The 15,331-nt window shown below is 34.4% G+C and overlaps 1 protein-coding gene across 1 annotated transcript; it reads left to right on the forward strand.

The window, feature by feature from the left end:
- The first annotated feature begins 9,257 nt into the window (after window positions 1-9,257).
- On the forward strand, window positions 9,258-15,328 carry ctns (cystinosin, lysosomal cystine transporter). The gene is made up of 10 exons (XM_059538397.1): window positions 9,258-9,585; window positions 9,676-9,754; window positions 9,876-9,963; window positions 10,377-10,480; window positions 11,361-11,498; window positions 11,581-11,680; window positions 11,907-12,026; window positions 12,540-12,710; window positions 14,555-14,672; window positions 14,766-15,328. The coding sequence occupies exons 1-10, from the start codon at window positions 9,519-9,521 to the stop codon at window positions 14,933-14,935; spliced, it is 1,155 nt and encodes a 384-aa protein (XP_059394380.1). The 5' UTR covers window positions 9,258-9,518; the 3' UTR covers window positions 14,936-15,328.
- Window positions 15,329-15,331: the final 3 nt, after the last annotated feature.

The raw sequence follows: 15,331 nt of genomic DNA on the forward strand, positions 1-15,331 counted from the left end.
CCTGCAGTTACAAATGCATGAATAATGTTTTGATATGCCAGACATAAAATGTTGAACACTCATTTGAAATTATAAAAACTTAATTATAAAAAAAAAAAAAATCTAAAGATACTTTAAATGTGAAATTAAAATGGCCAGTATGTGTCAGCAAGTCACTATTAATAAGTGAGTCATTGCGATTGAACCAAATCATTTAAACGGTTGATTCATTCAGAAACGAAACACTGTCATGTTGCTCAGAGATGCAAAATTTTGCTTTGGTGGCTGTGTTTGGAATAAATTTTTGTTGTAGAAATAGAGCAAAAACCGGCAATATGGTGTCTAAAACGCAAGTCTCTTAGTTTACTGTCCTGTTGTAAAAAAAAAAAATATATATATATATATATAAATATAATATATATATATATATATATATATATATATATATATCAGTGGCGGCTGCTGGTCTTTCAAAGAGGGGAAGCTCATTTTCGGCCTACATTATAACCCTCTGATGGTCTTCATTTGTAGTGACACTCGGGGTCTTTTTGACCCCAGACAATAACATTTCATTTTGTAATAGTAAAATATTTAAATTTTTTACAAATATAATTTTACTCTGTTCATTTATGTTTTTACTAAACTTTGTACAGTTTTTGGAGGATTTAAATCTTTTACATTTCTATAAATAAATAAATATTTATTTAAATAGGCTTTTTTTTTTACAAAAAAAGAAAAAAGCATTTCAGGTAAAATTCACTTCATAAAAGACCCAGATTTCTAACTTTCATACATGGGGATACCATGGATAATTTTATAAGGTTTAATGTAAGATTTTTGCCCATTTTTGGGGAAATTCAGTTTAAAAATTGTAATAAATCACTTTAACCACTAGATGGCTATAGTGTGTGTGTGTGTGTGTGCGCGCGCGCACATTTTCAATCTGTCTTAGTTACCATTTCAATTTTGTGGTGGTTCTGCATTTTACAAATATCAAGAAATATTGCCGCAGTTTGTCTTTCAAATACACTTGAGAAATCCGCGATCATGGGACTGAGCGTGAAACAGCTTCACCGACTTCTTATGGTGCAGACCGCTGTCAGTCAAAAGGAGATCGACAGATCCTCCAATCATCACGCGGAAGCCCAGTCTTCATTCACCTCCAGAGACGCTGAGCGTCCGTGGGCGGGACATAATCGCAGCATTTATCCAATGACCGTCTAGATTCGGAGCACTGAAAAAAACTGTTCAAAGCAGCCCCATTGAAGTCAATGGACGCTCGGCTTCAACAGGGAAATGCACTGTGACGCTACGGGAATGTATGAGAAGAAAATCGAATCAGCCGACATGTAGCTGATTAACACAATACATAATACACAATAGTACATATTTGACCGTTGGTTTTTTTTTTTGTACATTAGAGGGGAAGCTGAGCTTCCATTGCAGTCTTAAAGAAATCCCCACTGATCTATATATATATATATATATTTATGTATATATGTGTGTGTGTGTGTGTGTGATTATGATTTTTAGAGGAAAAGACAGCATTCTTTGTGTGATTTTGATTCTAAATGATTTTGATTGATTTCATTCTAAATGCATTTCAACAGACTGAATCACACAGTGAAAGAACACTCTAAATGCGCGCGTACATCATTAAAACAACAATTATGATATTATCGCAGACGATATATATTGCACACTCCGCACCAGTCTTTTTGGCTAATTTGTGCAAAACCTCTTGCTAAAATGTCAAAGCATCATTTTAACCACCAATGCAATGACGCAATTATTTAGCTCACCTCTATATGCTTACGTGGGGTTGATGTCTTGTCGAGATTTTATAAGCTGCTAGTTTGGTCTCCCTAGGCAAGCACAGCATAATAGAGTATAAATATGGGCAGGGGTTCACTTCATTTCCTTCGAGTTCAACTTCAGAATATGACGGGGTTTCGTTTTCAGCGGTGTCTGCACCACTAACGCCTGTTTTGTCCGTCTGCATCTTTCTTGTGATTTTAGCGTCAGTTTGCCCTCCTGCCCATTATTTACTGACATAGCTTCCAGGGAGCGATTTTTTTTTTACTCAGTAATTAATGTGTTTTAAAATGTAGCGAAGTACAATACTTCAAACAAAATATACTTAAGTAAAAGTAAAATTACAGATTAAAAAAAATACTTAAAAAAGTAGAAGTACACAAAAAAGCTACTCAATTACAGTAACGCGAGTAAATGTAATTCGTTACTTTCCACCTCTGGGAGTAACGCAATATTGAGTATTGTAAATAACCACAAATTAACCATGGTTTTGCTACACTAACCATATAGTTTAACAGTTTGTAGCAAAACTGCTTATACAAAAAAACCAACATGGTTACACTTTTACTAGTAAAACCAAAGTTAGTTTTATTAAGGGACAGTGTTGGGAAGGTTACTTTGGAAATGTAATAGGTTACAGATTACAAGTTACCCTGTTTAAAATGTAATAGTAGTGTAACTTTTTCAATTACTTTATTAAAGTAATGTAACTAGTTACTTTTGAGTACTTTTTGATTACTTTTCTAAATTTGTGAAAATAAAAGAATAATAAATAAAAGCATATACATCAACTTAAATACAGTTATCTAATAAGCATGTGATGTATTCTGTGTAATAAACTCCTGAAACATTGGTGTTTTTTTGAAACTGCTGTCTTTGTATATGATGATAGTTTTCTCAAAATAAGTAAAATGCACATGAAGTGACACAGAGCACAGTCTCTTTATTTTCTCTACAGTCTCTTTATTTTGCCCTGTTATCCATCTCTCTCGTGACTTTAATACTCAAGATTGAACAAAACTATACTTTACAATACAATACTCTACAATACTACAATGTTTATAGAAAAATCCTAATACTGTACACGAGTCATGTTTTCCCTTACAAAAAATTGACTTATTAGAGATTTAATTATCAAATGGCAAATGGCCTGATTTCCACAGACACGCAGAATGTGCAAGTCATATATTGCATTTTTGGGGCTTTATATTCACAGACACTAGTCGATGTCATGTTTTGATTCAAGTGTACTGACCTACTTTTGATTTAGTCATCCAAAATGTGGCATATTCCGTCCGCGTTAGGCATTTCGTTTTTATGACTGGATTCTACGAACCAGACTGTGTTTCCGCATCCCGGAAATTATTAGGGCGGTATGCCTCAGAATAGTCAGTGCAATTTGGGAAAGAAATCAGTTAAATCTGTATGTGGATGTGTGTAAATATTCAAATGTAATCCCCTTTGTAATCGTAAAAAATTTCATAAGTAACTGTAATTTAATTACTAATTTTTTCTTAGTAACTGTAACTAATTACAGTTACAATAATTTTGTAATTAAATTACGTCACGCCCTTACATGTAACTAGTTACTCCCCAACACTGTTAAGGGTTTTGTATTTATGTAAGCTATACTTTCTGATTTTTTGTTTGTTTTTATAACTCTACTGTCTTCGATGTTTTCTACTGTTAAATAATAAAATAAAATAAAAAAATTGCGAAACCGCTCTGAAGCTGCGATCTGAATCAAATGATTTGCGAACCCACTATGAACTAGAGGGCTCCATACAATATTGTCCATACAATTATGGGGGGTCTTGACAACCACGCATCCAACAGGATTGGCAAGAGTCAGTTTTTATTGGGTCAAGAGTTATGAGAGATGACTGACAAGATCATGGAGGATTTGCTGCTTAAACAGATCCTGAGCTCATTGATAAATATCTTATCTTGTAAGATGTCCTTGCATTACACAGAGTGTGGGAGGTTTCAAAATGTTAAGTGAAAGTAAACAGCGAGTGCTCATTCAAAGGTGATTTAAATACCTTGCATACCCAGATAGCAAATCACATGTGGCCCAGTTCTGGCCAACATACCGTGTGGAATGACGGCGATGACTCAACCTGAGTCAGAGATAACATCCCACACAAACCTACCAATTCAGGTGAGGTAATCGGTTTACAGTGGGGCTCGAAAGTTTGGGCACCTCTTGCAGAATCTGTGAAAATGTGAATAATTAAAAAAAAAAAAGAGAGATCATACTAAATGCATGTTTTTTTTTTATTTAGTTCTGTCCTGAGTTAGATATTGTACATAAAAGATGTTTACATTTAGTCCACAAGACAAAAAAATTGCTGAAATTATTAAAATAACCCCATTCAAAAGTTTGGGATTTTGGTTCTTAAAGGGATGGTTCACCCAAAAATGAAAATTATGTCATTAATTACTCACCCTCATGTCGTTCCAAACCCGTCAGACCTCCGTTCATCTTCGGGACACAGTTTAAGATATTTTAGATTTAGTCCGAGAGCTTTCTGTCCCTCCATTGAAAATGTATGTACGGTATACTGTCCATGTCCAGAAAGGTAATAAAATCATCTTCAAAGTAGTCCATGTGACATCAGAGGGCCAGTTTTTTTAACTAACCCTTTAATACTGTGTGTGGTTACCTGGATGATCCACAACTGTCTTTCTGTTTTGTGATGGTTGTGCATCCAGCAGTAACTGTATGATTTTGAGATTCATTTTTTATTTTTTTTTTACACTGAGGACAATTGAGGCACTCAAGCACAACTATTAAAAAAGGTTCAAACATTCACTGATGCTCCAGAAGGAAACAAGATGCATTAAGAGCTGGGGGGTAAAAACTTTTGGAATTTGAAGACCAAGGTAAATTGTACTTAATTTGTGTTCCAGGAAACATGCATGTATCTTCTGTTGCTTACGAAAGGCAGAACTAAATGGAAAAAAATTATATTTCAACAAAATAAGAAAAATGTGTCCATCTTCATCCTGTTCAAAAGTTTTCACCCCCCAGCTTAATGCATCTTGTTTCCTTCTGGAGCATCAGTGAACGTTTGAACCTTTTTTAATAGTTGTGTTTGAGTGCCTCAATTATCCTCAGTGTGAAAAGATGTATCTCAAAATCATACAGTCACTGCTGGAAAGGGTTCAAACATGCAAAGATGCTGGAAAACTGAAGAATCTGCAGGACCTTAAAGATTTTTCTGAAGAACAGTTCTCAGTTTAACTGTTCAGAACAAACAAGGGACTCATGCACAACTATCACAAAACAGAAAGACAGTCGTGGATCATCCGGGTAACAGAACACAGTATTAAGAACCAAGGGTTCCCAAACTTTGGAATGGGGTTATTTTAATAATTTCAGCATTTTTTTTTGTCTTGTGGACCATATGCAAACATCTTTTACAATATCTTACTCCGGACAGTACTAAATAAAAAGTAATATGCATTTAGTATGATCTCTCTTATTTTTTGAAAATTCACATATTCACATTTTCAGATTCTGAAAAGGGTGCCCAAACTTTCGAGCCCCACTGTACTGCTAACTAGTGAAACACACTCCATTAATATGAAAAGCTGCTCCTCAAAATACTTTTTAGATTAAAATTACGATCGAGTTTGTAGCTTAATTCACCTAGTTTCACAACTGCAATTCAGGTAATGACAGTTATATATATTTTAACATATATACATTTTAATACATTTTTGAGAATTTTTTTCTGTTTTAATGTTTGTTTAATTAATGTTTTTAATTGTATTCTATTTATCTCAATATTTTTTTTTCATTATATGCAGATCCATCTGCAATAATTTAAACTCATATTATTAATGTTATTAATGTCAACATATGTGACCCTGGAGCACAAAACCATGTCATAAGTAGCACGGGAATATCTGTAGCAATAGCCAAAAATACATTGTATGGGTCAAAAAAAGATCAATTTTTCTTTTAAGCCAAAAATCATTAGGATATTAAGTAAAGAAGGTATTTTGTAAATTTCCTACTGTAAATATATCACAACTTAATTTCGGATTAGTAATATGCATTGCTAAGAACTTCATTTGGACATCTTTAAAGGCAATTTTCTCAACATTTAGATTTTTTTGCACCCTCAGATTCCAGATTTTCAAATAGTTGTATCTCAGCCAAATAATGTCCTATCCTGACAATATGGAAGCAGATTAGTATCAAATATAATTCATGCAAAAAACATGATTCACACATGCGTAGACAATTTTACATGCATGAAACCTAATTCACATACACACAAAAAATATCCACGTGCGTGAAAAAAAATATATTCACAAAAAGCAATTCACATGCGCAAAATAAAATTATATACTCGTAAAATACATTTCACAAATGCAAAACACAATTCGTAGATATACAACTGTGCACAAAAACCTTTGAATGTTTAAAATGTATGAGTGTATCCTTTGCATTTGAATGTGCACATCGTCATTCACGTACGAATCGCCTTAGATATGTGTGTGTGTGTGTTTTTGAGACTTTCCTGGCAGCATAACACTTGTAACACAGAGCAGTCGTACTCTTTAGCCAATCAGATTTAAGCTTATCAATCGACCAATCAGTATCACGTGAGGGCGGGCCTACCTGCATGTTACGTCATCAGCTTTCGACCAGTTCATGGCTGAGTAGAGGTAAGTGCAGTTAAGCGTTCATTTCTGTGTTAACTGAAGTTAAAGAGTTCGAGATCAGTTGAAGCAATAGTTTATGAACTATTAACTGATGTAAGCAAGTGTTGTTGTAATCAGATGTCCCATATCGTGTCAAAAATGAAGAAGAATGATGCTTGTTTTGTTGTATTTTAGCTGAAGGTACAGACAGCTCTCACAGCTACAATCACGCTAATTATTGCAAAACAATCATCTGTGGTCAATACCCATCGAGATTGTTCTTTAAATAGTGAATAGACCTAATTTAATGAGCAGCCAGTGTTTTTTTTGCCATTTGTGTATGATGTTAAATTATTATTAACACTTGTTTCCCTGCATTTTTCAGGATTACTCACCTTTGGTGTGACATCTGGGTAGCAGTCACGAACATCTTAATTCATGTTGTTTCTTTATATTCTCTTTTATACTTTTTTTGTATTTATTTGGTAACTTAATTTGTAACTCGTCTTAATTGGTAACACTTTATTAAAAAGTTTCATTAGTTAACATGAACTAACAATGAACTGCACGTGAACAGCCTTTATTATTTTTTGTTAATGTTAACATTTACTAATACTTCATTAAAATCTTGTTAACATTAGTAAATGCACTGTAAACCAATTCTGAACAGCTGTATTTTTACCTAACGTTAACAAAGATTAACAAACACAGCAACAAATGTATTGCTCATGGTTATTTAATACATGAACTAATGTTAACTAGTTATTGTACCTTATTGTAGACTGTTACCAATATATTCAACATTAATTTCCTTATGCTGTATTGTAATGTCAAGGTTTTTAAATAAGGTTTTTATTGTCATCTTAAGGTCTCACAGGACAATATTGTGAAGCATTCATTTTACTTTGCCTAGTAAAATAGGCAAATCTGATTTTATGCTGATAAGACAAAGCTACTTATCATAGAGAGGCAATTAAGATTATGCGACTAAGATTACTCAGTAAACTCTATTCAAATACCATCACTTAATTTCCCACATCCTCTGTCTGCACCTCTTGTACTATAGGGTTTTAGTACTTTAAATATCAGGACAAAATCTTATATGTCCTAACAGAGAGGTCTACTGATGACCGGACTGAACACAATTCATTTTTTAACTTTTCACTTGATGTATTGCAATTATATTTATATACTTTAAAAGCAAAGTACACTCTGAATGGATCTCACAACTCCTGAAGAGACGTATATTTCTCTGTACTGAATATTGTGCTTCACAGTTTAGACTGTCAGTTCATGATCATATGTAACAGGAACATTAATCATGATCAAGTAATTTTATATATTTTATTCCCAAATGATTCGGAAACTTTCAAATTAATAAAACGTGTACAAATTGAACTATGTCTGAATCTTTTAATTCTTACAAGAACATTTAATAATGCATGCATAGCAAGGCTTTATTCCTAAAGCGTGTACATATAGTCCGCAGGAGACAAATTAATACAGTCACAATGCATCACTTTCAACCACTTGTTGAAACAACTGTCAAAATGGATTGCTTGCAACATGACTTTTTATAAAGAATTACAGTAGAAATGGTAAGATCACAGTACTGGGTGTCTGCATCTTCATATATCATCTGTCTTGGAAATCTGAAACAATAAAACTACATAATATATGCAGATCAAAACATGTCTCCTATATGCACGTCATTACATACATTATCAGTTGAATGTGTGGTGGACAGGACATGAAAATCCATCAGTACTAAAAATAAATGTTTATATTCACATGTCGACTAAACAGCAGTTAATAAACTATTGCTTCAACTGATCTCTAACTTCTAAACAGAAATGAACGCTTAACTGCACTTACCTCTGCTCAGCCATGAACTGGTCGAAAGCTGATGACGTAACATGCAGGTAGGCCCGCCCTCACGTGATACTGATTGGTCGATTGATAAGCTTATATCTGATTGGCTAAAGAGTACGACTGCTCTGTGTTACGAGTGTTATGCTGCCAGGAAAGTCTCAAAACACACACACACACACACACACACACACACATATCTAAGGCGATTCGTACGTGAATGACGATTTGCACATTCAAATGCAAGGATACACTCATACATTTTAAACATTCAAAGGTTTTTGTGCACAGTTGTATATCTACGAATTGTGTTTTGCATTTGTGAAATGTATTTTATGAGTATATAATTTTATTTTGCGCATGTGAATTGCTTTTTGTGAATATATTTTTTTTTCACGCACGTGGATATTTTTTTGTGTGTACGTGAATTAGGTTTCATGCATGTAAAATTGTCTACGCATGTGTGAATCATGTTTTTGCGTGAATTATATTTGAGACTAATCTGCTTCCATAGACAAACCATACATCAATGGATATGTATTAAGCTTTCAGATGAATTTCGAAAAATTGACCCTTATGACTGGTTTTCTGGTGCAGGTCATATGTATTTATTTGATGCAGTCTTCATCATTTTGCAAAATAATCCCCTTCAATGTTTTACAAGACGCTGCGAATCAGCCCATCGTGTCTGTGCGACAGTAACCTCGTGCTTTATCTTTATTACATGCTGTGTGTACTTTTTACATTTCTCCAAGCTTGCTAATGTAATGTGTTGAAGTTTCTCATTTCATCCGATGCCCGTGACTAACTGAAAACAATTAGACCGCAAAACATCTGTGTGGCCAACCATATTACAGTGTGGAGCAGTACACAAGGATATAACCATACACAGTAAAAGAAAGGATATAACCCAACCCACATATCTATGTCAGCTGACCCGTGTCATGTGATCCAAAATGTCGAATGCATGCAGAACTGACATCAGACCGATCAGTATCCTCCTGTAATAGAGTTAACGCTTTTTTTTACTTTTAATGTAGCCTACTGAGAGACTGACTCATCGACTGACAGCTGATGATCTGTTGTTAATCAGATTTTATCTTAGGCGCGTTAGGACGCATTTCGCTTTGTTTTTAATGAGAGCACTCGAGTGACCAGTAATTCCACTCGTGTAGGATTATAAATCTAATGTCAAGATGAAGCAGGCTGTCTTACTGTTTCTCATAACACTGTCAGTCTGTGCGTGCACGGTGTTAGCTGGTGGTATGTGAGATGTTTTAAATATACACAAATAAAAGATAACAAAGAGAAGAACAGGGCAAAGTTAATATCATTATATTTGTTTATTTACAGATGCAGAAGTGACTATCAAAGCTCCAGCAACAGTGAATCTACAGGAACAATCTTCAGAAAATATCACCATAACACTGAGGTACGGCTATAAGCCATGATTTGATTATTCACACTAATACTCACCATGTAAACGTTCAATATATTATATGGGTTGGGAATCTTTTAAATATATCTTGGCTTTTATGTGTTTACATCCACAGTTCACCATTGAACACATCTGTAACAGTTTATTTCAATATCACTTATGAATCAAAAAACGTCTCTTCAATAATTCTGCTGCCTGATGAGGTATGTGCACTTATTATAAAAACCTATCAGATTTTAATACACCCGTCTGACTCAACCATATTCATAATATAATGTTGAATGCAAAGGTTTTGTTGTTATTACAGTTTAGTCTGATAGGAATTAGTATGTTTTGATGCTTGCTTTCATGTCAAAATCTGGACTGGACCTTATAATCTTTTTTATAATGTTTGGATTTATAATATTAGTCATCATATATCATAACATCTCATATATTACATTTATTTATAATTTATATTAATTTATATTTTTGTGTCATCCATTCCAATCTATAGCCTGGGTTATACATGGATAATGATATTTACTTCAGACAAATAAACACTGTAAAAATGAAAAAGCACTGTCAAATTAAGTAATGCTAAATAACTATATTTGTCCTCTCTGCTTTCTCACAGGTTGTCGTGCCGGCAGGAAACTCATCTGTATCTTTTGAAGTGCAAGCAAAAGGGGTTGGTCAGGTGACTGCTTACCTTTCCAGCAATGACACTCACATAAAAAAGTGCGTTGTAAGCTACATTTTCTTAATCTGTCACCAATTAAACAGTGTTGGATAAAAAGTGATGTTCTCTTATAGCTTCCTACTGGAGTTTTTTGTTGTCATTTATAGCACAAAGCAACACTTGTGCATGCATTATAACCAGACTTTGAGACATTTGCATCTGCCACTTGCAAAACCTGTTTTATTTATTTAGTTCCTTAATTTAGGGGAATTTATACTGGCGCTTGTGGGCAGTTGAGTGTGAACTGTATTTATTGTTAAAAGCACTATGCCAATACATTTAAAAAAAAGTGAAAGTGGAAGTGACGATACAATCAGCAAAGTATGGTGACCCATACTCAGAATTTGTGCTCTGCATTTAACCCATCCGAAGTGCACACACACAGAGCAGTGAACACACACACACACACACTGTGAACACACACCCGGAGCAGTGGGCAGCCATTTATGTTGCGGCGCCCGGGGAGCAGTTGGGGGTTTGGTGCCTTGCTCAAGGGCACCTAAGTCATGGTTATTGAGGGTGGAGAGAGCACTGTACATGCACTCCCCCCACCCACAATTCCTGCCGGCCTGAGACTCGAACTCAGAACCCTGCGATTGCAAGCCCGACTCTCTAACCATTAGGCCACGATTTCTGGTCTGCTCACACTCAAGTTGTTCCAAACCTGTATGGGTTTCTTTCTTTTGCTGAGCATAAAAGATGATATTTTGAAGAATGTGAGTAACCAAAGAGTTTCTGGTACCCATTGACACCCATAGTATTTTTTTAATACTATGGACGTAAGCAGCTGTCCCTTTAATTGAACTAAAAAATACTGTAACATTCTAATACTGAGTAGAAAATGTGTGTTAACATCTAGACGGGATTCTGTTTTTCCAGCTTAGAAACACGAATCAGATTCCTGATTGTCAGAAGCAACGTCCTTTTCATCATCAACCAAATCATTGGCTGGATTTACTTCGTGGCCTGGTCTGTGTCGTTCTACCCGCAGGCGTATGAGAACTGGAAACGACGAAGGTAATGAGATGATCTTTGAGACTCGAGGATTTAGACTGAATAAAGAAGCTAATGAATAACATACATGTTTTGCTTCATGCAGTGTGGTAGGCCTCAGTTTTGATTTCCTCGCTCTCAACCTGACTGGATTCTTCGCTTACAGTGTGTTCAACATTGGTCTGTTCTGGGTGCCTTATATACAGGTGTGTGCACTTGACAGCTTTCAGGTTGTAGTTATTTAGTCCAGTCTTCTGCAGCATTCTTTTTACTGACAGAGGTCTCTGGGACATCACTGGGATAGTAGTATTTCTGTAGAAAATACACATTTAAAGGACTAATGTAGTGCTAGCTGAGCTGAAGTCTTTAGCTTTTGTCCAGATGTTCAATAGAGTTTATTTTTAATGGAGATGATAAATGGTGCATCTACAGGAGGAGTTCTTGAAGAAAGATCCAAACGGGGTCATTCCTGTCGACGCTAATGATGTCTTCTTCAGTCTTCATGCGTTACTTCTCACTCTCGTCTACGTCTGCCAGTGTGCCATCTATGAGGTAAATGTTGAAGCCTTACTGTGTAAATCGTCTTTATAATGATAATATTATTATACACACACACACACACATATATTAAAATTGTAATGTATGCGGTCAGTAAGATTTTTTTTAAATAAATTAATTATTTTATTCAGTATTTAGCATTAAATAAAAAGAGTTTTGAAAATGTTTTAATATTTGCTTTTTTTTTTTTAAATATTTTGTTTGCTTTTTATTCATCAAAGAATCCTGAAAGAAATGTCACATGTTCCACAAGTTATTAAAAACATAAAAAATAAGAAGAAATGTTTCTTAAGCAGCAAATCAGCATATAAGAATGATTTCTGAGGAATATTTGACTAAATTACTGGTTTTCATCAAATAAATTCAGCCTTGTTGAGCATTAGAAATATGTTGTTTCAATAACTTAAAAACATCATACTGACCCCAAACCTTTGAATAGTAGTGCATAGTAATAAATAAAAAATGTATTGTTTCCTAAATTGCTTTTTTTATCATTTATTTACATAGAGAGGAGGGCAAAAGGTTTCCAAAGTGGCCATTGGTTTATTAGCGATTGGCTGGACCTTTGCGTTTGTCTCCCTGTTTGTAGCTGTGGCACAGAAGATCTCCTGGCTGGATTATCTCTACTATTTCTCTTACATTAAACTGGGAGTCACACTTGTAAAGTACATCCCTCAGGTACAACTCTCCCATTTCACACCATGAAATACATACTCACCCTGATATCATTCCAAATCTAACTTGAAAAAATGCAGACCAAATGACTTCCTTGTTCCAATGAAATCCAAAAAGGAAACATTTATCAGATGTGTTTTTCCTAAAAAGGAAAGTGCATGAGAACTGGGACAAACTCCAACAACAACATTTTATTATATATAAAATCAGTGCTGACTCCTGCCAATCCTGTCAGAGGGGTGAAATGACTGCATGATTTAATAAAGATAGGTCACCTATTCTGTTGATAAATTAACGGCTAGTTAAAGATGTAAATGAAACTGAACTATTATAGTATTAAGTAAAAATAAACTGACTCTAACAATCAATCTCCTGCTCTCCTTATGTTTCTATATGCGTATTAACACAATTCGGCAGCAAATGAAGACTGAAGCCAGGATGTGGTTTTCCAAAAAACATTTGATAAATAAAAACTAATTGAACTCACATAAATCACTATTTACACAACTCACTTATATTACACTGCTCATTTACAACATTGCTTAAATTATACAGCTCATTTGTATTACACTGCTTACTTATATCACATTATATTACATTGGTCCCTTATATTACACTTCTTACTTACCTTACTCACATTACATTTTTTTTCAACATTTGATAAAGATATTAAAGCAGTTTTTTGTTTTTTCTTGTTGTTAAAATTCAAAATAGTATTTCAATATTATTGGATGTTACTGTTCCCATCAATCCTTGCACAAGTTAAGGTTACGCATGATGACGAAAGCGCGTTAGTGCGAGTCCTACCGGGACTCATTTACATTTCATTGCAGTGCTTGCAATTAAAAAAAAAAGATATTTTTATGGATGTCAACGGGAGCACTTGGGACTATTATCAGTGTGTTTTGAGAATCAAACCTGGCTTGATGTGTCTTTAGCCCCCATGTCTGAATATTCACATGTGTGAAAGAAATCTGAGATCCATGGGAGATTTGTATTCTGTGGAATAATGAAAGTCATGATGGCTTGGAATGGTATGAGGATGAGTAATTAATGACAGAATTGTTCATTTTTAAGTGAACTACACTTTAAAAAAATAATGGCTTCAATGCAGTTTACCGGAATGCTAAACATAGATTTCACGCTTCCTCTTTTTAACTGTTTTGTACACTTGGCTATATTTGTGGTTTAAGAAAGTTTCAAATGAATGAATTTGGAGTAACATAATTTCTGTAACATGTATTTGGGGAGAAATATTAGAAATGGCTACATTGAGTTTAAATCTGATGCATAGAAAAAATTAATATCATGTATGTGTATATATATATATATATTGGATGTTGTTTACAACATACACTGGTGGCCAAAAGTTTGTAATAATTAAGATTTAAGGTTTGATGTATTTTATGCTCATCAGTGCTGCATTTATTGGATTGCTTTTTATCTGAATATATTTTCAAATGTATTTAATTCCGTGATGCAAAGCTGAATTTTCAGCATCATTACTCCAGTCTTCAGTGTCACATGATACATCAGAAATTATTCTGATATGCTGATTTTTCTGAAGATGAAAATTCAGCAGGAATAAATTACTATGGAAAATACATTCAAACAGAAAACCGTTTTTACAATATTACTGTTTGAAACCAACATTTCTTCCAAATGAATTGCTTTTTCTAAAACATAATATTGTGATTATTCCAAACGTATGGCCACCTGTGTGTATGTTTTATGTAAGTTTAATTTAGAGTAATAACAACTTGATCATCGTTTGTTTACATGTTCTTGACATCAAGTCCAGTTCCATTACCCAAAAATGTGTTCTGTAATTCTGCGTTATATTGTAGGCTTATATGAACTACCGCAGGCAGAGCACAGAGGGATGGAGCATCGGGAATGTGCTGCTGGACTTCACAGGGGGCAGTTTCAGCTTACTTCAAATGTTCCTTCAGGCCTATAACAACGGTGAGACCACACAAACACTTTACTATACGCCAATGCTTTAAAGACGTTAGAATGCACATAAACATTTTTTTAATTTTTGTGTTTCCTTGACAGATAAGTGGAAGTTTATATTCGGAGACCCCACAAAGTTCGGACTGGGTGTGTTGTCCATATTCTTCGATGTTGTGTTCATCGCACAGCATTATTGTCTGTATAGGAACAGAGAGCCAATGTATCGTGATTTAGATGATCAGGATGACCAACACGCCAGTGTTAAAACATGACCACTGCAATATATGCGATTTCATATGGACTTTTATATCTTTATCTAAAGTGTGTACTATGTATTAAAGGGAATTACAAATGTGTCTTACTTAAAAAAACGTGTACTCTGGATGCAAATAAGCACTAGTTTCATATGGTTAGTATGTTTTATAATCATTTTTCAGATTTTAGTAAATTGTTGCTATCTCAGGTGGATAACTGAAGCTGGTATTGTTATGAAATTTATGCAACTCTTAATATAAGCAGGTTTGTGTGTTTTTTTTTGTTCATATTTCACATGTTTTACACTGCATTCTGGTGGCAGTGAGATAAACTACACCGCATTCTGACACTGTATTAGTGGAAAACTAACGCATTTATTCTTCTCATGTTTTAAATAAAATAAAATAAAATAG

The sequence above is a fragment of the Carassius carassius genome, chromosome 44 (genome assembly GCF_963082965.1).
Source record: "Carassius carassius chromosome 44, fCarCar2.1, whole genome shotgun sequence".
Taxonomy (NCBI): domain Eukaryota; kingdom Metazoa; phylum Chordata; class Actinopteri; order Cypriniformes; family Cyprinidae; genus Carassius; species Carassius carassius.